The sequence below is a fragment of the Mastigoproctus giganteus genome, chromosome 8, assembly GCF_048544385.1.
Source record: "Mastigoproctus giganteus isolate SK-2022 chromosome 8, ASM4854438v1, whole genome shotgun sequence".
In the NCBI taxonomy this organism is placed as follows: Eukaryota; Metazoa; Arthropoda; class Arachnida; order Uropygi; family Thelyphonidae; genus Mastigoproctus; species Mastigoproctus giganteus.
Window position 1 is genome coordinate 159214019 of NC_143582.1, and position 22250 is coordinate 159236268.

At 37.4% G+C, this 22250-nt stretch overlaps 1 protein-coding gene across 6 annotated transcripts in view; it reads right to left on the minus strand.

Annotated features, from left to right (window-relative positions):
- Positions 1-22250, minus strand: part of Ask1 (apoptotic signal-regulating kinase 1) — an 843483-nt gene that overhangs the window by 545216 nt on the left and 276017 nt on the right. For all 6 annotated transcript variants that reach the window (XM_090379009.1, XM_090379010.1, XM_090379014.1 and 3 more), the window contains 2 exons: positions 6825-7008; positions 6584-6717 (listed from right to left, as the gene is read on the minus strand). In XM_090379009.1, coding sequence (XP_090235135.1) covers positions 6584-6717; positions 6825-7008 — 318 coding nt within the window. The remainder of the gene's footprint in view (positions 1-6583; positions 6718-6824; positions 7009-22250) is intronic.

The window sequence follows — 22250 nt, forward strand, 5'->3', positions numbered from 1 at the left end:
AACAACAAGATCAGAGAAAAATTAACAACAAACATTACAAGTTTTTGGCGCTGAGCCAAAAACCAGTGAGGAGGTAAAAGACAAAGTAACAAACCAAATGAAGATGGAATTGAAGCAACTACAAATCAAGATCCTTCAGAAGATAAGGGAATACTTTTCAAAATAGCCACAAGTACAGATCTGGAAGTAATAAAGAACAAGTTCTAGGACCCAGGGGTAAAGGTAGACACCGAAAAAATTAAATCCAACTGTTATCATTTTGACATAAACAAAGACCTGACAGAGGAGGAATTCATATAAGATATGTCTTTGGAAAACAAGCATTACAGAAATTTTGGAAAACAAGCATTACAGAAATTTCGGAAAACAAGCATTACAGAAGAAGAAGACCTAAAAAGACAACTACGGATAAGACTCACGATAAGACCAAAGGCCAGGAATGCACAGCACTGGGTGGTCCATCCCTGTAGAAGCAGTCTCTCCTGTTAACAAGCACAGACTAGAGCTGAATTGATCGTCAAAGCTCTCATCAAAAATCTGTCCTATCATGCTTGGACAAAATTGCAGACACTATCACATTTAACCCTAACATCGTGTAAAAAACATTATGGGCATCCTATAGTCTCAACTTTATTAGACACGTTGGACAGACAACTTGTGTAGTTGAGACCCACTAGTTTTTGTAAAATCAGACAAATGCTAACTTATTGTGGTTTTCTCTTGTAGAGGATCTGTGCCTTCATTTTGAATTTTAACCAAATAAAAATAAGAGTGAACAGAATTAAGGAATATTATAGGAATATTATACTTTTATAGGAATATTAAATTTTAGAAATATTAGATTTTACGTCAGAAATTCTCTTACCTGAGATTTTTTCAGGAAAGACTGCATCCGGTTAAGATTTAATTAGAATTGTATAGAAATTCTATCTTACACGGATAGTCTTTCCTGAAAAAATCTTAGGTAGGCGAATTTCTGACCCAAAATCTAATATTTCGAAAATTTAATATTCCTATAATATTTCTTAATAGCCTATACATTCTGTTTATCACTATTTTTATTTGGTTAAAATTCAAAATGAAGACACAGTTCCTCTACAAGAGAAAAACCACAATAAGTTAGCATTTCTCTGATTTTATGAAAACTAGCAGGTCTCGACTATACAAGTTGTCTGACCAACATATTTAACCCTAACTTGCAATTTTTTCCCAATGTTGCCCTGTATTTGATAAGTAAGTCAGCAGATCTCCTACTCTAAATGCCATCAGTGTAACGTGTACCTTTAGTGCCTTTAAAAGCTCTACATCTTCAAGTTTTGTCCCTGACAGACATACCCTAGTCCTATTCACCCATCTTTTTAGCACAATATATTTCCAAATTTTATGAGAGCTTGAAGAGTAAAGTGGATGCCCTCGAAGGAATTAATATCGGGGGCACATCCAATTCTTATCTGCCCAACTCAGCCACAGCTCATAACTGAGCATCAAAAAATACAGCAGCAACCGTAGGGCAGAATGTACTGGTCCCACAGGAAGTAGTTGTTAGTGACCTTATTGTTACCACATTTCTTCACACACACTCTATGCATCAAGCACAGACAGACATCCCTTGGCTGTCTGTCTGTGTCCTGTTTCAGAAGATCTGCAAACACTGACCACGTCACACATGTCAACAGGCTGATAAAATGTGTGATCATAGGAGAACTGCCCCTTGTATTCTCCCATGAGCACAGCACACCTGTTGCTTTGCTGCTTCTAGTCTGGCACATGATTTCTGTTTAAATTCAGTATAATTGAGAATAATACACTAAGCTAATGAACTTGAATGTAATAATAACACTACTCTGCAAAGAACAGAAGCAAAAACAGATAGAAATAAAATGTACAGAAAAATTATACAAGTAATGAAAACACCATCACTTTCCGAGAAATATGCTCATTTATCAATTTAAGATAAAGGAACTAAATGATAAATTACAGAATACCAATATTAAACCACACACTGGGGTCCGTAGCTTCATCAGCAGTAAGAAAATATGGAAATTTAATGTAATATAACTAACGATAATGATGAAATGCATTAAACAGTGCTTGAATGATGGCTTCCTCAATTCATCACAGATAGACTGTAAAATGCCTATTTCTTGCTCTCGTATTAGACTGGTTGGTTGGTTATTTGATTTCTATGGTGCATCAGCAGCTTAGGCCATAATCCACCAGTCAATTTGTGTGAGATTTTTTTATTTGGTTAATGGCAGATTGTGAATAGCAGTCAATGGCAGATTGTGAATAGTAGTCAACAAATTTGCTGTGCCATTAACTTCACAATTCTTCTAAATTGTGTTGCTGATGATTTTCTGGCTGGTAAGCATAGATGACTATGCTATTACGTATCCTCAGACATGTAGGAGGAGGAGCTGACTGGGCTAGCTAGGTGAGTAAAGTGCCTGCCTGGCAACCCAAAGGTCACGGGTTTGAATCCCGCCTCGGGCTTGGATTAGAGTAAAATGCAAAAACTTTGGGAGGTGCATTATGGCCACAGAAACCGATGCGCCAACAACTAACAAAAAAAAAATAAAAAAACCACGTAGGAGGAAAAAAAGTTGTTGCTGCTGCTGAATTTCAGGAGCACACTCATACAGGTGTGTATTTTCACAGGCCAATTTCTACCTGCGCAGGCTGTAATAACATGGAAGAAAAATTCAACCTCCTCCACCTCTGAACAGCTCGCTACAACCCTGGTTGAAGAAGCCTTAAGACGTTCTTCCAGTCTATGAAAGGACTCAAACCTAGACTTCTCCAAATGAGAGTAAAAAGTGGTGAAACCACTATACAGGAAGAGAAGCGAAAGGAGAGGCGGTATAAAGGAAAAATGAATAAAATGTTGCAGATTTTAACATAATTTGTAATTTCTGATTACTTTTTGAATTTTCAATTCAAATTTTGAATTTTCAATTCAATTCCTCAGCCAAGAGCCACTATACATAATTTTTCTTCTTTTATAATAGCTTGTGGTAGGTTAACACTCAAACTGGCAGAACTGATACAGCAAAACATTAACTGCTTCATCATTTATCTCTTTATTATCAATGGTACTGAGAGGCAGCGCAAATTTTTAAACAAAAAATTGCAAATCTTAAAACAGTGCAGTGCTCACGGATGAAATTTCTGCTATCATGTGTTAAGAGTGGTATGTATCCCCCCTTTCTCTTTTCGGATAAATTAAATATTCAGTAATGGATAAATTAACTATTAGTCTGATTTCCCTAGTTGCTGACGTATATTTTGAATGTGTTGAAATCCATAAAATTGTAATACCATCAGCAAGGACGGAAATCAGTAAAATCAAATAAATATTATTCGAAATTAGAACTAAAATATTAAATATCCTCTAAAGACCCAGCCCACTCGTAACCTTGCTTAGGAGAAAATTATATACAGTACATTTCAGCTATAAGAATTTCCGCTGAGAGGTCACGAATGTCAAGGGAAAAGTGTCTTCTCTTATAAACACACGAGCGTTCGGCAAGTATGGGAAGATGCTATAGCAGGGGAAGAACAGTTCCTTCCCCACATAAACAACAAAATACCTTGAGCTCTTTCCGAATGATGGTGATATTGAATAACAATCTCGCTTGCCCAAAAATGGTCAAAAAAGTAACACCAGTGTCAGTAGCCATGACGTACTTAGGGTTGGCTGCTCGTTAAGTGGTCCAGAAGAGGAGTCAACAGATTTTTCAACCATGACCCGGTACTTGGACCGCCTAAGATTTTGGCCTTGGAATGAGAACATCCAATGAGACAAGCGATGGAAAGATACCCAAAAGATTTGACCCTGAATATAAAAGCAAAGGAGAGAAAAATAGAGGTGTGTGTGTATTGAGAGAAAAAGAGTTAATAGTGAAGAGTTAGAGAGTGAAGAGAAAAGATTTGGGAAGAATTAAGAAGTAAAAAGGGTTGGCGTTGTTGTTGTTGTTAAGTGAGAAACAGATAGTATAGTATTAATAAGAAGAATTGGAAAATAGTTCGACTTGGAAGATTAAAATAGCCGCGACTTTTGTCTGTAGTGTAAACTTTACCTAGTAAGAATTGTGCCAGTGAAAATCATATTGAAGAAGTCAAGTAATTTTCCAGCAGCAGAATCAAGCAGAGGGAAGCATCCTGAGAAGGAGGAATCTCGATCGAAACGAGGGAAAGATACAGGAAAACGGTAAGCGGAAATGTTTCATCATGTATGTATGAGAACGAGAGATAGTTTAAATGGAATGTTACGGTGACGCAGTTTTAAAAGATGATTCCTTTCTAAGTTGATTTCTTTAAATGTTTTAAATATGTTACACATGAATTGTATTACATGTCGCGGTACAACAGTTAGGTACCATGAATATTAACTGGTTAACATAAAGGTCTGATATTCTAATGTATGTACTTAAAATATTAAATGTCTTAAATATTAAATGCCTGAAATATTAACTGTTTTAAATATTAAACAGAGGAAAAAAAGGTGAAAAGACGATGGTACCCAGTTGATATTCAACAAGGGCAAATAGAAAATATATATATATGTTTATGGATAGTATAGATTGTTGTAGTAATGGTATGGCCCTTGTAAGAGAAATATAATTATCAGGAATCATGGTATAATACTAAAATGGTTTAAATCAAATGGTGATAATTTCCTAATCTTTAATAAGAAGATGAATGTTATAAGAGTGAGAATGAGCTATATGTGTGTATTTTCCTATGTAATGTGTTTATACAGGGTGTTTCAGTTAAACGTTTCAGAACTTCTAAGAGGGGTAGGGTACATCCTGACAACTCGAAATCATATAGCAATGTGGGGTCGGAAATGCTTTCCTGAAGCGGTGTTGTACACAGAAGCACCATAAAGAAAAGAGACCGTAAGTGAGAAATCGTTTTAATAATACATGAAAAGAAGCAAAAAGGTACATGGATTAAAGTAAGTGTTCGAAGTTTCTTCAACCTCGTATTGCTTTCGCACAGTAGTACCTTGGAAAATGTGCTACAAATCCCCTTTTTCCTGCTGAAGTGTTGTTTTCCGATGAGGCATCCTTCACAAGGGAAGGAATTTTCAACACGCATAACGACCATATCTGGGCGGTCGAGAACCCGCATGCAATACGACGTCGTGCAGCACAGATTCGATTTTCGGTCAATGTATGGGCCGGTATTATGGGAGATCACCTCATCGGACCTTACCTGTTACCGTGTCGTCTAACCGGACCTATCTACTTGATCTTTCTGCAGCAAGTATTGCCACAACTTTTGAGAGATGAACAGATTTCTGCATCGACGCAACAGACAATGTGGTTCCAACACGATGGAGCCCCTGCCCATTATAGCGGAGATGTTCGTAACTACCTGGATGTCACATTTGGTCAACAGTGGATCGGACGTGGTGGTCCCGTGCGTTGGCCTGCTCGGTCACCCGACCTATCATGTCTTGATTTTTATTTCTGGGGTCATATGAAATCGCTAGTTTATGACACCCCTGTTGACAATGCTGAGGAGCTGGTTGCAAGAATCGCAGTAGCTGCCGAAGAAATTCGAAATTCGCCTGGAGTATTCCAGAATGTTCGGATGTCCATGCGTCGGAGATGTGAGGCGTGCATTGTAGCCCGTGGAAGAAACTTCGAACACTTACTTTAATCCATGTACCTTTTGCTTCTTTTCATGTATTATTAAAACGATTTCTCACTTATGGTCTCTTTTCTTTATGGTGCTTCTGTGTACAACACCGCTTCAGGAAAGCATTTTCGACCCCACATTGCTATATGATTTCGAGTTGTCAGGATGTACCCTACCCCTCTTAGAAGTTCTGAAACGTTTAACTGAAACACCCTGTATATATTGTAATAAATGATTGTTTTGTTACTAATACTGCCTCGTTGCTGACTTCAGATCACATTAGTAATCACCTGGGGTTGATTAAGTTCAATTAAAAATTATTGCGCTAAGGAAGGTAATTTCATTAAATTTATTAATTAAATCCTTTCTTAGTTACACAACGCGAAAAAACGGGTTCAAACTGCGATATAAGAGGTAGATAGGTCATCCAATCTCACCTGTTATATTTTGGGTATACGAAACCCGGTCCTAAACAAATCCACAAGGCACACAGATAAGGCGATAACTATGTTGGGGGGAGGTTACCGATTAAGGAGAAAAATTTAATCATGCAAATACAACTTAATGACAGTCTTTATAACAGTCACAGCCTTTTGTAATAGAAGACGCTATTTATTATGTCCCCCGACAAAATGGTTGCCGCGATTGTATTTAACTTTTCTTAACTATTATCATACCCGTCAACCAACGATCCATTCTATTCATTGTTCCCCCCGGCTCTCTCAAAAATCTCTCTCTCCCCCTCTCACCAACTCAACCCCCCCCACACACACATGGCATTTATCAGAACAGCTTTTACAATGGAAACTTGTGGACCAAACAGTAATAGTAACAGTAATAATAAAAATCACTAATTTTTTTATTACTCTTTTTTTTTTTTTTTCCACTTTTGGATCTAATCGTTTTAATTCAAAAAAATGTGCAACTAGCTTACCCTATAGTTTTTTCTGGGATCTCTTTAATTGCAATTCGTACTTGAGTAGCAAGGTCCAGTGCTGCATAAACTACACCATATGTTCCTTTTCCTAACATGATTCTTGATCCCAAGTCATTCAGTTCATATTCATACTATCAAAACAAAAGTAATATCAGAATTCATTAATTATATTTAATCCTTTTATAATTAACATGCAATCTGAGTAAAATCTCATTAGGAATCGTACTAAAATACTTACTTGCAATGGTTCTGTGTTAATATCTGTATTAAGATCTGTCACAACACCTTCTTGATCAGCTGTTAATTCAAGAATAAGACCATAAAACTGCCTCCGTAACTGTTCTGATGGAAAAAACATTTGAAAGTCATCTGAGTTTTGATGGACATAAAGAAACAGACATCTTTCATCCCTTTTGTAGATGCTAAAAATGAAATAAGAACAGTCCAAAAACTTAACACTATGAAATGACTTTATAAATCATGACTTCCTAGTGATTATTCATTTTCTAATTAGCAAGGCTCGGTTTAAAAGAAAGTTCATCTTATGCAATATATTTCCAAAGCACACAATAACAAGATTTTAAAAAATAAAGATCTAAACTGGAATTTAAAAATAAATGTTACAAGCGACAAAAAAAAAAAAAACATTATCTAGCAGTAAAAGAAATGCTGCCTTATCATTTACTGAAGAGGTAAAGAGGACATTAAAAAAAAATCAGAGAAAAAAAAGAATTGCAGAGAGCCAGGAAAAACAGTTTTTGTGAACATTAGTCATTCTGCTTAAAAGAAAGAAAATGAAAAGAAAAACAAGTAAAAGTAGATTTATATTATTCTAACATAATTATTGCTGTTGTGCCTACACTTAAAAACTCCAGTTTTAATAAATCAACTAAATAATTATTATTTACATCAACATGTCAGAGAAAGTAACAGGGACAAGAATATTCTAGACCTGATCTTCACCCAAGAATCAGTTGCAGTTGTTAACAAGAGACTCTGCTTCTGAGGGATGGGATACAGTTATATAGAAGGGGTGCAAGAGTTTTTGCTGACTATCGAGGCAGCGTTAGGCGGGTCTGTTATTTGTTATATGGTTTTTTTAGGAGCATTAGCAACTAAGGCTATGTTGCTCCGGGATATGCTATGGTCATTCCCTGACCTTTCCGCATCCTCCGTATTTGGTGGTGATGGGCTCGAACCCCGGTCTAATCAAGAAGCATGTGCTACACACTGCTGCTGCTCCTTCCCACCTGGCTACGGAGGCGCTTTAGGCGAGTCAGAACACTGCTAGCATGGGGGATTCACAGACTAAAAGGTTACTAGTTACCACAGGCAGAAGCAAAAGTGATTCTTCTCTCCTAGAATGAGCAGCGGCCTGGAGGTATGCTGGGGGAATTTCAGGGACTGCTGGGAGTCATCACGAAACAAATAAATACATGGGCTGTTTTTAGGGTAACTAAGAATAACAATAGGCGCATGTATACTTGCCTGTACACCAATGCTAGAAACATAGTAAATAAATTTTATGAATTTGAAGTTCTGGACAAGACATTATAAAGGCAGATATTGTTGGGATATCAGTGACATGGTGTCACAAAAATATAAGCAGTGTGAAATTGAAATTTGGGGAGTATAGTGTGTACAGAAAGGATAGGAAGGAAGGAAGGAGGGATTATACTGTCAATTAAGAACAACAAAATATAAGGAAGTGCATCCAGTTGACATAGATGGACAGTTTAGTGTAACATAAGCACTGGGAAATCAAAAATCAGAGTAGTAGTACAACAAACAATTGTACAGAGAAATAGAACGGGCCAGTATATCAGACTGTCTTATAATGGAGGATTTTAACTTCCCAGTTATTGACTGGAACTAGTATATTTGTCACTCGCACACTAGCAAGATCTTTGGTGGATTTATTGGATGATTGTTTTTCTGCAGCAGCAGGTTCAAGAGGGAAACAGAGATGGTAATACTCTCGATCTGGTTATCAGCAGTGATTATTCATGTATAAAGAATTTACAGATAGAGGAACCACTAGGTAGCAGTGATCACAGTGTATTGATGTGGGATTTACTTAAAGATATAATTACCATTCGGGGTAAAGGGAAGGGTTTTTGCTTCCGTAATTTTTAAAATCTGTACAGTGGGACCAACCGATGATGTCACCAACAGCAAATTCTAAGCGGGAAGCATTTACTACTGATCATGGAACTAATCGTGGAAGCTACTAGGCTTTTCATACTCAGTAAGAAATATTGTTCAAGGTTTAGGCCTAATGCATGTCAGATGAACTAATGAGACTCGTGGCGGAGAAGAAAAATGCATGAGATACATATGTTTGTTTGTTTATTTGGTTTTTAGGAGCATTAGCAACTAAGGCCATATTGCTCCAGGAATATGCGGTGGTCATTCCCTGACCTTTCCGCATCCTCCGTATTTGGTGGTGACAGGCTCGAACCCCGGTCTTTTTTTTTTTTTTTTTTTTTTTATGAAAACCCCAAACACGAAAGGTATCAAAACCAATAGTACTTAGTACCGTGCATGGGTTGAACTAATCAAGAAGCGTGTGCTACGCACTGCTGCTCCTTCCCACCTGGCTACGGAGGCGCGCTGAGATACATATAAATTAACAGGTGATACAGAAGCCTATGGTAGATACAAGCTAGGCTGTAATCAAGTCACGAAGGAGGTTAGGCAGGCAAAGGCAGATTACGAGAAATCTTTGGCATCGAACTGTAACAGGGCGCTTAAAGATTGTAATAACTGAGAGCAAAGTGGAGGAGAAATTGAAGTTAAACATAAGAAAGGCACCTAGGGTGGATGGGATCTATCCAGTTATATTAAAGGAGGCAGCAAAGGAAATAAGCAAACACTTAGCCATAATTATGAGAGCATCCATGGACTCAGGGGAAGTCCCCACGGACTTGAGATGTGCAAATGTATCCTCAATTCACAAAGGAGGATCTAAGGGTGATATGAGTAATTACACACCAGTTAGTTTAACTTCTGTTCCAGGGAAAATAATGGAGTCACTTGTGAAAGATGTATTGCAGGATTATCTACACAAGACTGCAGTAATAATTCAAACACAGCATGGGTTTGTTAAGGGAAAGCCTTGTCTGACAAATCTGATTGGATACTATGATGTGGGTACAAAGCAACTGGGTGCAAAATATAATTTTGATATCATGTATACCTGAATTTCAGGAAAGCTTTTGAAACTGTTGTGCGTGCAAGACTACTCTACAAATTGGAGCAGTGTGGTATTAAGGATAAGTTGCTACAATGGATAATAGGGTGGTTGAGTGGGAGAAGCAGAGTGGTAATCAATGGGCGCTGTTCCCCGTGGACTAATGTTCTTAGTGGAGTGCTCCAGGGTTCAGTGTTGGGACCAATGTTGTTTCGTATATTTATTAATGATATTGATGAAGGTATATCCGGCTTAATGTCGAAGTTTGCAGATGATACAAAGGTTTTGGCAGGGTTGTTAATGACAGTGTGCTACTGCAACAGGATCTGATCTAGAAATTGTGGGAAGATGGGCTGACAAATAGCAACTGAAGTTTAACATTGACAAATGAAAAGTACTGCATATGGGTAGAAGTAACCCCAGAAAAATGTACCAACTGTGTTAAAAATGTGTTTTTTTTAAAAAATGTACATTTTTTAAAAATGTGGTTTTACACTTAGGGTGGTAGAAAATGAAAAAGATCTGGAAGTAATTGTGCAGTCAGATATGAAGTTTTCTGAGCAGCAGCAGCAGACTGCCAGAGCAGGTCATGGGTATTGTCAATGATATACAGGAATTTTGCTAGTAGGGAAAAGGAGTTGATTATCCCTTTATGTAAGGCAATGGTCAGGCCACATCTTGAGTACTGTATACAGGTATGGAGGCCTCATTTTAGGAAGTAGAGTTGCTTGATACAGATAAGGGCAACAAGATTAGTGAGGGGAACGTAGGAGTTCTATTACCAAGAAAGGCTTAAGTTCTGCAAATTGCAGCTTTTGGATACTAGGCACCTGTGAAGTGATCTGAATGAGGTGTATAAGGCCTTGAGTGGGTTGAGCATGCTGAATTCTAATGAGATTCTTCCACTTGCTCAGATTATGAACCTGAGGGGACATAAATTCAACTTGAGGAAAAACAGTTGCAGAATAGATGTGAGGAAATTTGCCTATAGAGCTTGTCGTTTACTGATGAACTCGTATAAAGTAACTTGCATGGTAAGTAGAGCATTACTCAACAATCTGATCATTTCAGCTTGAAGTGCAAGAGTGGATCTACGTTCTCGGTCCATGATAAAATTTCTTTTTTCCATTTGCAGAAATAATGTAAATATCATTGAGATTGGTAACTTGAGATAATGCAACATAAACTAATTGTTCGTGATATTTCTCGTATTCATGAACTATGGAATCAAAAGTACCTCCCTGAGATTTATGGATGGTAATAGCATAAGCCGGTAATTGGAAAATGATTTCACTTAGCCGAGATTGTCCTGTTGTTATTCCAGGAAGCACTCTTACTTCTTGTGATTAGTATGGATTCTAAATCAATTTCGCGAGCCATAGCAAACTGGAGCTTCGTTCTAGCAAGTCGACCCACAGCAGGTGATCCTGGAAATTTCAACCAAAGATGTTTAATGAAATTAGTCTCTTTGTCATATTCAATACATGCCAATTTTCCTAAAGCTCCGTTGGTCAGACCATCGGACAATCAATATTAGTGGTTATCAAGTATGGTTTAGCAATAAGTAAAAGTTGCTTTTAAATATGTCTTTTCCGACATATTAGCATTGGCCACGTGGTGCAAAAAAGCCTATGGCTTATGTTGCACCGGCCAAAAATAATAATAATATAATAAAATAAAAATTAAAATAAAATAAAGTAACAAAAATAAATAAAATAAGAATACAAAAATAATAAGAGAAAAGGAAATAGACAACCTATGCATTTCCCTCCTCCCGTAGGTAATTATCCACCTGACCTTTGAATTTCCCTAAACTGTCAACCTCTAACCACCCATGTAGGTAATTTATTCCAGTAACTTATAACTCTGCCTAAAATAAAACTTCCTGCAATCCAGTCTAAATATCTCTCCCCATAACTTTAAATTATAGCCCCTTGTTCTAGAATCATTTATAACCATGAAAATTTCATTCGCATTCATCTTGCTTATGCCTCTCAGAGCCTTAAACACCTCAATCAAGTCTCCTCTAATGTGCCTAGTTCCCAAGCTCTGCAACGCACATATTCAAAATATTTCCTCATATGGATGCCTTTTTTGCCGATCTCATCAGGCAAGTTACACGTCTTTGAAACCTTTCAAGAAGCAATGTCTTTCTTTAGGTGTGATCTCCATACCTGAACTTAAAAATGCTAAGAAAGAACAATTTTTCAAAAAGTAGAACATTTTGTTCACCAGTAGCTATTCCTAATTTGGTCATCGTTCCACAAAAGAGTTTTTGATGCGAAAACATCTAAATAAATAAATTTTCTGTTTATACTCCGGCACGACAACCAAGTCAGTAGAGTTTACAATAAATCGTCAATACAAATATTTATAGTATTTAGTAGTCACGGGCTTGAACCCCGGTCCACTCAAGGAACGCGTGCTATGCACTCTTGTTCCTGACCACTCAGCTATGTCATGCTGGCACTGGAATAAAACCAATTGGTAATGAAATTTTCTTATGGAAATAATGCAAATGATGTTGCTTCCCTTAGATGGCTGTTAGATTTTAAATGACATTGCTTTCTAGATGACACTAATGATGCTACTGCAGTCACTAACATTGATTCGGTAGAGTAAATAACGGGTGTAAGAATAAAGCATTGCATCGTTCTAAGATACGAATATAATGTTACTTCCAAAATGACGCAATCTCAGTCACTAACATTGATTCGGTAGATTAAGCAGCAAGTAGTAATATTATGCAAGAATAAAGCTTTGAAGCTACCGAAGAAGCCTCTCGTGTCGAAAAGAAGAGTTCAAAGACATAGAGAACAAAAAAAAAACAAATGCAGACTTTAATAAAATCTGCTTCTCGCGATTTTGATCAACATCAACCTTCTAAGTAACACGAGTAAGTTTTGATTAAACTGTTGAAAGAGTTAAACGGTTTTGATTCAAGAACGCAAAAACAAAACAATCACTTCTTTCAGTAATTTTTGGTTAAGACAAAATACTAGTATACAAATGGATTTCACTAACTATTGAATTGTAAAAATACCAAACCTCATTTCAGTTAACAACCTATAAGAGTATTTTGAAGATAGCTAAATCTCAAGCTGAGTGAAATCGAGATAAGCATGCAAGAATAAAAGCTACAAATCCACTGAAGAATCCTCCAATGTCAACAAAAGAAAGTTCAAAAACAGAGGGGTGAAAAAAAATGCAGAGTTTAATAAAATCTGCTTCTCAATATTTTGCGAAGCAGATTTTAATAATCTCTGAAAAATACATTTTGAGCCCTTTACTTCTAGAATCTCCAACCGCAGATGTAGCGACTATGAAGGCTTGTAATACTTGTTGAACATCTCTCAAAAATGATTCCATTCCAACATTTGCAAAGAGCAATAGTTTAATTTATCCTGATATTCCACTTCATCCACCTCGAGTGGATTTAGTAACCAAGTGACTCATTTCTCCTTGTATACCATTCCTTCAAATTACAAGACTAAGACATGGTTTCACCAATACAGAATTTTGGGCCAAATTATACCTATTCCTGTAAATGTTAATTTGACGATCGATTATTTGCCTCTGAGAATATACAACAATTATTGCGTTAACATGTAGGAGCAGCATTCTTCGATGAAGACATGGAACACTATGATGCTCCTACACACGATGAAATGAGTGAGGCTATACCTATTGAAGAAACTTTAGTTGCTCAACAACAAACTCTTGTGTGCAGCAATGGCAAATATTTACGAATAACTCCTGGTGAACAAAATGTTCCACAAAGTTTACTTTTTGACGAACATGCCGAAGAATTGTCCTTTCCTACCATTTACCTTGGTCAGTATCAAAGGTTTACAGATAATTTAAAAGTTACACTGTTCATGGTTGCATTGAGTGAACTTCATCATTTAAATCAGCATGGAATGACGCCTTATCTTCTTTATATGGCTATGAAAATGATGAAATTAAGAACTTGAAATTCGTTAACAGTTGCTTTTAAATATGTCAGAAAAGACACTAAGTTCACCGAAGAACAAATCCAATCTCGAGAATGCATCAATAACTGCAATGAAAAGAATTTAGTGTTTTTGAAATCGATTCCTAATTCAGCTTATTGCTGGACACAACGTAAAAAACAGATGTTTGTGATACTCAGACAATTGGGTAAACCTACGTTCTTCTTAACTTTGAGTGCAAACGAAATCGGTTGGGCTAAATTGGTAAAAATTTTATACAAATTAAAACACGATGGTTGGGATATTCCTGACGAGTAAGCAGAAGCTCTTCATTTTATGAAAAAAGCGACATTAGTTAATGAAGGTGCCATAACATGTGCAATTCATTTTAATAAACTTGTGGATTGTATTTTAACTTTACTTCAGTCTAAGAGGTTTCAGTCCATTTCGACAATATTACGTTGTCAGTTATTGTCAACGGATCGAATTTCAACATCATGAAGTCCACATATTCACATTCTTTTATGGCTTAATAATGTTCCTAAAGAACCAATGAGAAACGCATGAATGCAAAGATAGCTATGATAAATCAGCTCGTGTCCATTTCTACTGCAAAAGCCTCTGGAAATATTATACTTCAAACTCATACACATGGTTTTTACTTGTTTCTGAGTTTGGAAGGAACATAAATGGAGTTTTGTAGCTCCATTTATGCCATCACGATCTACAATGATTTTAATTCCCATGCCGAAAGCAGACACTCGATGAGTCAAATATAATGCTGAATACAAGAAATCGTGGAAGAATCTAGTGGACAACAAATATACTAGAATCGATTGCTTCTTTAAAGAAAATCGCATTCATTTGGAATCATATTACCAGTGGCAGCTCGTGACTCTGATGTATGGGGGTGCTTCTTAAAGTTACATTAAATTGCCTTGGTTATAATACAGGTAGACATAGGGTGTAATAATAATAAGCAATTTAAAAATACTACAAAACATTAACAGGGCACTTGCCATTAACAGACTTGGGTAATTTTTAAATTTTATTTAAAAATAAAATCTAATCTTGAGTTTTTATTTGTTGGAAATAGATTAAAGACTTTTTCATTCAAGTTTGGTGCACTGTTGACACTGATATAATTTACTTAATGGGAATTCGGGCAAATAATGCGCATAACAAAAGGACACCAAATTGTGACAACACACTTTTCACAGTAAACAATCAAATCGGCACTGCTCACTCCAGTTCCTTTGACCCGTTTTGTCACCTCTAAAAAATGTGTATCGGCAACCCACCAACCTGGCATCGACTCAACCACGGGGAGCAAAATGTGGAACTGTCTAGCACAAAGTTCCGCCTACTGTTAAACTTCAAAGTTGAAAACAATTTTGTTTTTATTCGTTTATTATTGAAATGATTATTGGAAATAGTTGTTTTCCCATGAACCAAAGATCTTAGGTTATGGTTGGGCCTGGATGGCCCAGGCTCTGTTTAATACTTGTATTAAATAAAGCAATTATTTATTTATTTTTATTTATTTATTTAATTTATTTTTGATTATTTGAAATAGAGGATAAGTATACTATATGCAGGACCTGTTAATAAAAATATTCATTGCATTGTTCACAAAATTTCATTTAACTCCTTTTACTGTATATTTATATTTAAAAATATGGCAGTGCTGCAGTTCTGCAGTGCCTACCAAGGAGCCATCCCTGATTATATCAATTTACTTTGAGCTGGTATTACTGGGCCAAGTCTTTCTGAAACGAGAACCTCATCAAAAATGGTATAACCCCTTTAATCCTTTTGTGTTTAACATTTTAAAGTCTAATCCAGGCATTCCATTCATCATGGAATTAGCAATTTACAATGTAAAATTATTGAATTTATGAACAAGTATCCTGAGTTTGGCATTATTGAAATTACAAAAAATTTAAGCACGGATATGCACAACAACTCTGTCGAAATAACTAGTCAAGAGGCTGCTTGGTATTTGCTACGTCAACTAATATCCAAGAGTTTGGTGGTTGTAATCTATATGCCTACCATGTGACCTATCGAGCGACAGCGTAACAGAAAACCAAACGAAAAAAATGGAACGAGAAAACATGGGTGACGATTCTACTGACCTTTAGAATGAGAATTGATTTGATAAGTATGAGAAAAGGAACAGGTTCAAACGAGCCGCAATTCGTAACATCTTTGACTTTCCACCAGTAAGTAGCGGTAGCGGGCTCACACTCACCACTTACCAGTGATTATTGAAAATAATTGTTTTCCCATGAACCAAACACGTGGTTTGTGGGACCCACAAAGAATTCTTCGATGAAAACATGGAACACAGTGATGCTCCTACATGTGATGAAATGAGTGAAGCTCTATCTATTGAAGAAAGTTTAGTCGTTCAACAAAAAAGCCTGTATTAAATGATTCGGTAGAGTAAATTAAATGATTCAAGTAAATTAAATTAAACTTACTCTACCAAATCAATGTTAATTTACTCTAATTCAATTATTAATGACATTGATGTCATTTAGAAAGTGACGTAATTTACATAATTTCCATTTCACATTTTCGTCAAAGATGTTTTCACATAAAATATCTTTCGTGAGTACAGGGTACACACAGGCCTTTTTACTGAGCAACTAAACTTTCTTCAATAGATTAGCTTGCTCATTTCATCACGTGTAGGAGCATCACTATGTTCCATGTTTTCATCAAAGGATGCTTCATCAATCTCAATATCATACAGACAATACAAAGGAGTCATACAAAAATATTTTATCAAACCCTTAACATCTTGTTTACAAACCAAGCCCATTAAATACACAATTTGTGAATTTTCTTACATTTGATATGAACGTTAGCACAATAATCTTCATCTATTCTCTGAGGTAAATGACTGGCCATCGAATTAACATTTACAGGAACATTTATAATTTGGCCCAAAATTCCATATTGCCCGAAACCATGTCTTAGGCTTCAAATCCAATTGAGGCAGATGGGGTGGAATAACAGCATAAGTGGAACTGTTGCTCTTCGAAAACTGGAATGGAATCATTTTTGAGATGCTCGACAAGTATTACAAGCCTTCATAGTCGTTAAGTGTGCAGTTGGAAATTCTAGGAGAAGTAACGGGTAACTTCCTGGAGTGCACAATTTTACATCATTTTCATACCATAATCAATCGCAAATATCACAAACAGCTCCAAATTTATTTTTCAGAAATTGTTGTTCAAATTGGTCATGTTCGATGTTCTTGTAAATGACTTCATGATTGATTACTGTTGAAACCTGTCGAGGATCTACAGCAGGCAACTGAGCTGAAATATGATTTTGTTTCTTTTTGGATAATGCAATCGAAGTTGGTTGTGCAGTATACTCTGTCTATCTGGTTCAGGAATCAACTGAAAATCTTCAGGACATTCTTGAATGTAATTTCATGTTGTCAACAGTCCAGCTTCTTGATGAAAAGTCAACATAGAAGGTTGATGCTGATCAAAATCTTGAGAAGCAGATTTTATTAAAGTCTACATTTTTTTCGTTCTCGAACCCGTTCCTTTTCCTTTTCGACACGAGGCTTCTTCAGTGGCTTCAAAGCTTTTATTCTTGCATAATATTACTACATGCTGCTTACTCTACCAAATCAACATTAGTGACTGAGTTAGCATCGTTAGCACCATTTAGGAAGTGAAGTCATTTGTGTCATTTCCATAATAAAATTTAGTTACCAATCGGTTTTACTCCAATACTGCCATAGACATTTTCACATCAAAAACATAACCACCGAATTGAACATCATCTCTTTGAACTCCTTTGCCAACTCTCTTCAGAAACTTTTAGAATAGTGTAACAAGTGCATTCGATCAGGTCTTGATTATTTTGACTAAAAGTAAAGCTATTTTTGAGTTTCTTCACTTTGTTTTCTTTTTATGGCACCAGTCCAAGAACTTTATTGCCACATCTTGTACATACTCTACATAACAAATACTCAGCAGAAGTGTTAGTTGAACATGAAGTGCATGCTATCAATCAGATGGCAATAAATATTTATCATGGTAATACTCACCTGATAATGTAGAACAATTTTTTAAACATATTTCTCACATCTTTTTGCAATTTAATATATAAATTTCAAAATTTCCATATTAAATTTAAATTTACTTTTATTTAAATTAGTACACTATTTCTGAAATAGTGTACTAATATTTCAAATACTATTATTATAAAGTTGATTAAATTTCACAGTAATCAGTAGTCATGTACAAGACAGCTAGATACTGCTGCAGAAACTAAACAATAGCTTGGGCTACCAATAATTCTTTACTGGCTCTTCATATCTTATAATGTTTATAACATTACTTTTTAATTTATTTATTTTTGTTACACAGAGCATTAAAACTATGATAAATGAATTAGCTTTCGGCTGGGTGGCAGCCTTCATCAGATTAAAATACTTTGAATGGCAGTGCATCTCTATTCTAACTGCCATTCAAAGTATTTTAATCTGATGAAGGCTGCCACCCAGCCGAAAGCTAATTCATTTATCATAGTTTTAATGCTCTGTGTAACAAAAATAAATAAATTATGAATCCAGAGCACACAGGCGTGTTTTATTATGTACGGACTATTCTTGGCCAACCAACATATGATATGGTCGTGAGACTCCAGAAAGATTTTATCTTCATAGCCCGTAGCAGGCAACACCTGAAGTTTGCACATAGATGCAAAGCTAACTGGATTATACCGAAAGGGTTTCGCTACAAACAACCGTTTCCTAGTGAGCGTATGGGACGTGCCTGTCGGAACTTCGGCTTCAGAACTCTACGCATATGGATCGGCTGCCTCCATCGTGACATACAACGTGCTTCAGCGAGCAAAGCAGCCCTACTTGCCGACCTTAAGGCTCTGATTCCCGATCCTATTTACACCAAGGTAATCAATACTTTATGTTGCCAGGCCGTCAGAGAATCAGATCGTTATTGTGCCCGACAGAAACGTAAGTTCAATACTTTGATTAATGAATCCCGTCAATTTCGGCGCCAGCGTAATGCCCCTCCCACAAATTGCACGGATTTCGTATTGAACCTAAGCAACAAGCAGTTATCTGCAGAACAAACAAACTTGTTGACCCTTGGCATGACATTTGCCGTTCTTCCAAAGCACCCACCAATCACCGACATCGCCTTGGGTGTGGAAGCAAGCTTATCACGCCTCCCAGAAGATGTAGCCAACGCAATCCGCTTAAAGACTGCAGCAGTTCTACACCATGCTCGCCCCGTCTCTTCAAACCTCAGCCGTATACAGATTTCTACCCTCAAGGCACTGAAACGGGATTCGTCCATCGTCATTCTACCGGCGGACAGAGGCCGTCGTACAGTTGTAATGAACCACACTGATTACATGGCGAAAGCCTTACTGCTCTTACGAGACACTACCGTCTACAAACCCCTAACCATTGACCCCAACAAGGCTTTGGAACGATGGGAGTCAGAGGTGAATATCCTCACCAACACTTGGCTGAAGCAAGGGAAAATCACACAGTCAACCCGTAATCACCTCCGTGCCTCCGGGTGTCAGATCCCACGGTTTTAAGGCCTGCCGAAAGTGCACAAAGAAGGCACGCCACTAAGACCTATTGTATCCTGCTGTGGATCACCGACTTACGAGCTGTCTAACTTTGTCTCGAGACTTCTTTCTCCTCTAGTTGGCAAGACCACCTACACCGTCTCCAACAGTGTTGAGTTCATAGAAAGGATCCGCACTATATCCATCTCGCAAGATCAAGTCATGGCATCGTTCGATGTCGTATCACTCTTTACCTCCATCCCTGTGGAACTTGCCATCTCTTGCGCTAAACAACTCTTGGACAATGATGGAACCCTCAGCGACAGAACTAAGCTGACACCTGATGACATTTCTGCCGCCCTCAGACTGTGCTTAACAGGGGGTGCAATCATGTTTAATGGTTCAATCTACCAGCAGATACATGGCACAGCCATGGGTTCCCCTGTCAGCTCAGTCACAGCAAACATCGTGATGGAGGAGTTAGAGGGACGTGCGTTTACACACGCACCGGATCACATCGCCTTTTGGTGTCGCTACGTAGACGATGTGTTCGTAGTGATCCCTAGAGACTCAAGTCAGCGACTCCTAACCCACCTCAACTCACTGTCGCCCTTTATAAAATTCACGGTTGAGCTGGAGTCGAACAACTCTATACCATACCTAGATACACTTGTCCGGCACGAAGACACATGCTTGAAGACGACAGTTTATCGTAAGCCTATGTGTGCTGGCCAATTTACCAACTTCCAGTCAGCACACACACGGGGCCACCTCCTCTCAACCGCCCGAACCTTGCTAACTCGTGCCTGGACACACTCCAGCTCTGCAGATGAAAGGCGCAAAGAGATCACCAGAGTCAAAGTAGACCTTACGAGGTGTGGCTACCCCATCAATGTCCTTAACAGATGTGATCTACAAGCACGCGACGTGACGACCAACAGCAACGCCAACAGTGACGAGTCTTCCACGAGGGCATTCATCCCATACTACCCCAACCTGTCACAGCAGATCGGTAGAATCCTAAGATCGCATGGGGTAAAGTGCATCCAACTCCCAGGCAAGAAACTGCGTTCTCTCCTTTCCAACATAAAAACACCTGTCCCCACCCTTCTACAGAGTGGTGTGGTCTATCGCATCTCTTGCCGTGACTGCACGAGCTGCTACTTTGGAGAGACTGGTCGTCGTCTCGAGAAACGCCTCTCAGAACATAAAAGGGCGATCCGTTTGGCGGATGTAGAACACTCAGCTATTGCCGAGCATGTCTGGACAACCCACCACGACATCGACCCACACCGCGATGTCGTGGTTGTAGACAAGTCCCACCATTACCTAAGGCGCACCTGGTTGGAATCGTTAAGTATAAAATGCTCGGATACCTCGTTGAACAGGAACAGTGGTTGTCAACTTAACCCCATCACAGAAACAGTAATTCTGTCCATAGACAAACGCTGGCCACGTCACCACCATACGTCACAGCCACAAACATCAACAAACAATTAACCACGTGTCTCACGTACCATCCTGGCAGTGCATCTCTATTCTAACTGCCATTCAAAAGTATTTTAATCTGATGAAGGCTGCCACCCAGCCGAAAGCTAATTCATTTATCATAGTTTTAATGCTCTGTGTAACAAAAATAAATAAATTATGAATCCAGAGCACGCAGGCGTGTTTTATTATGAACATTACTTTTTTTGTGGAAGGGTATACTATATAGCAAGGGTGGACAACGAGTCGATCGCGGCTTTAATTTTGGTCGATCACGATGAATTTTAAATATACAGTCATCCCTCGATTAGCGCAGTCAGGTATACAACCAAAATTTTATATTATTTTATTTTATTATTTTTTTTTTTAAGAAGCTTCAAAAATAAGAAAGAAGAGCAGATTTTGAAAATTTTTTTTTTTTTTTTGCATGATTGAAGATTTCATTGAAGCAAAAACACATTTCACCATAATAACGAAAAATACCACAGAATTAAAGCTGTCGGTATTATTGTAAATGCAATAAGATTGAGTTTACTACCCATTCATAATTATATTGCACTAACAGAAAAGTGTAAATTGTTTTTATTGTTTTATGGTCGTGACCTCCAGAAATAGCTTTAGAGAAATATCACAAAGGCATTCAAAACCGATTCTTATAAGGATATAACCAAACAGAGCAATAAACGGTGGTGTGTTTGTCTGGTTATTTTGGAAACAACTTCCTCATTTGGGAATCCTCTTCATCAATTATCCTATGTTAGCTGTTCAGACAGAATATTTTTCCGGTTCGCACAGCTTAGTGTTTTAATCGGTAAGCATTGCTTTTGCTGATTTAATAACTGGACAGGTGTCACAGGTGTACTTGTGTTAATTTAATATCTTTTGATTTAAAATGAATATTTACGAAAAGAGTAAAACATATCATTTTCATCAAGAGTGAGAACTAGAATACTTTTTTGTAATGGTGAAAGAAAAATGTTGCTGTTTGATTTGCAATGCTTCTGTGGCTATACCCAAAAAAGGAAATTTAGAAAGGCACTTCAAAGCACTCCGTGATAAATACCAATCGGATTTTTCGCCGAATAGCGACCTTAGAAAAAATAAATTAAAAGAACTTAAATCCAGATTATTCGCACAACAACATTTCTTCGTGACACCAAATTTAATCTTTTTGTTATACTGTACATGTTTTTATATATTACCCTATAACCTTGCCCCTGGCCTCCTGGCTGTGGTGGACACATTATTGTATCTTTACTGTCTATATAATGTTAGTGTAGAAACACCATAGATAACCCTTAAGAAACTATGATGGTAGTTGTTGTAGTAGGCATCATTTGCTGTGTGTCTCATATTGTGCTCTTCCTTCACAACGAGTTGCCATGGTATTGCACTACCTCGAATATGTAACGCATCACTGATAGAGAAGACTATTGTTAATTATTCTCAGTGA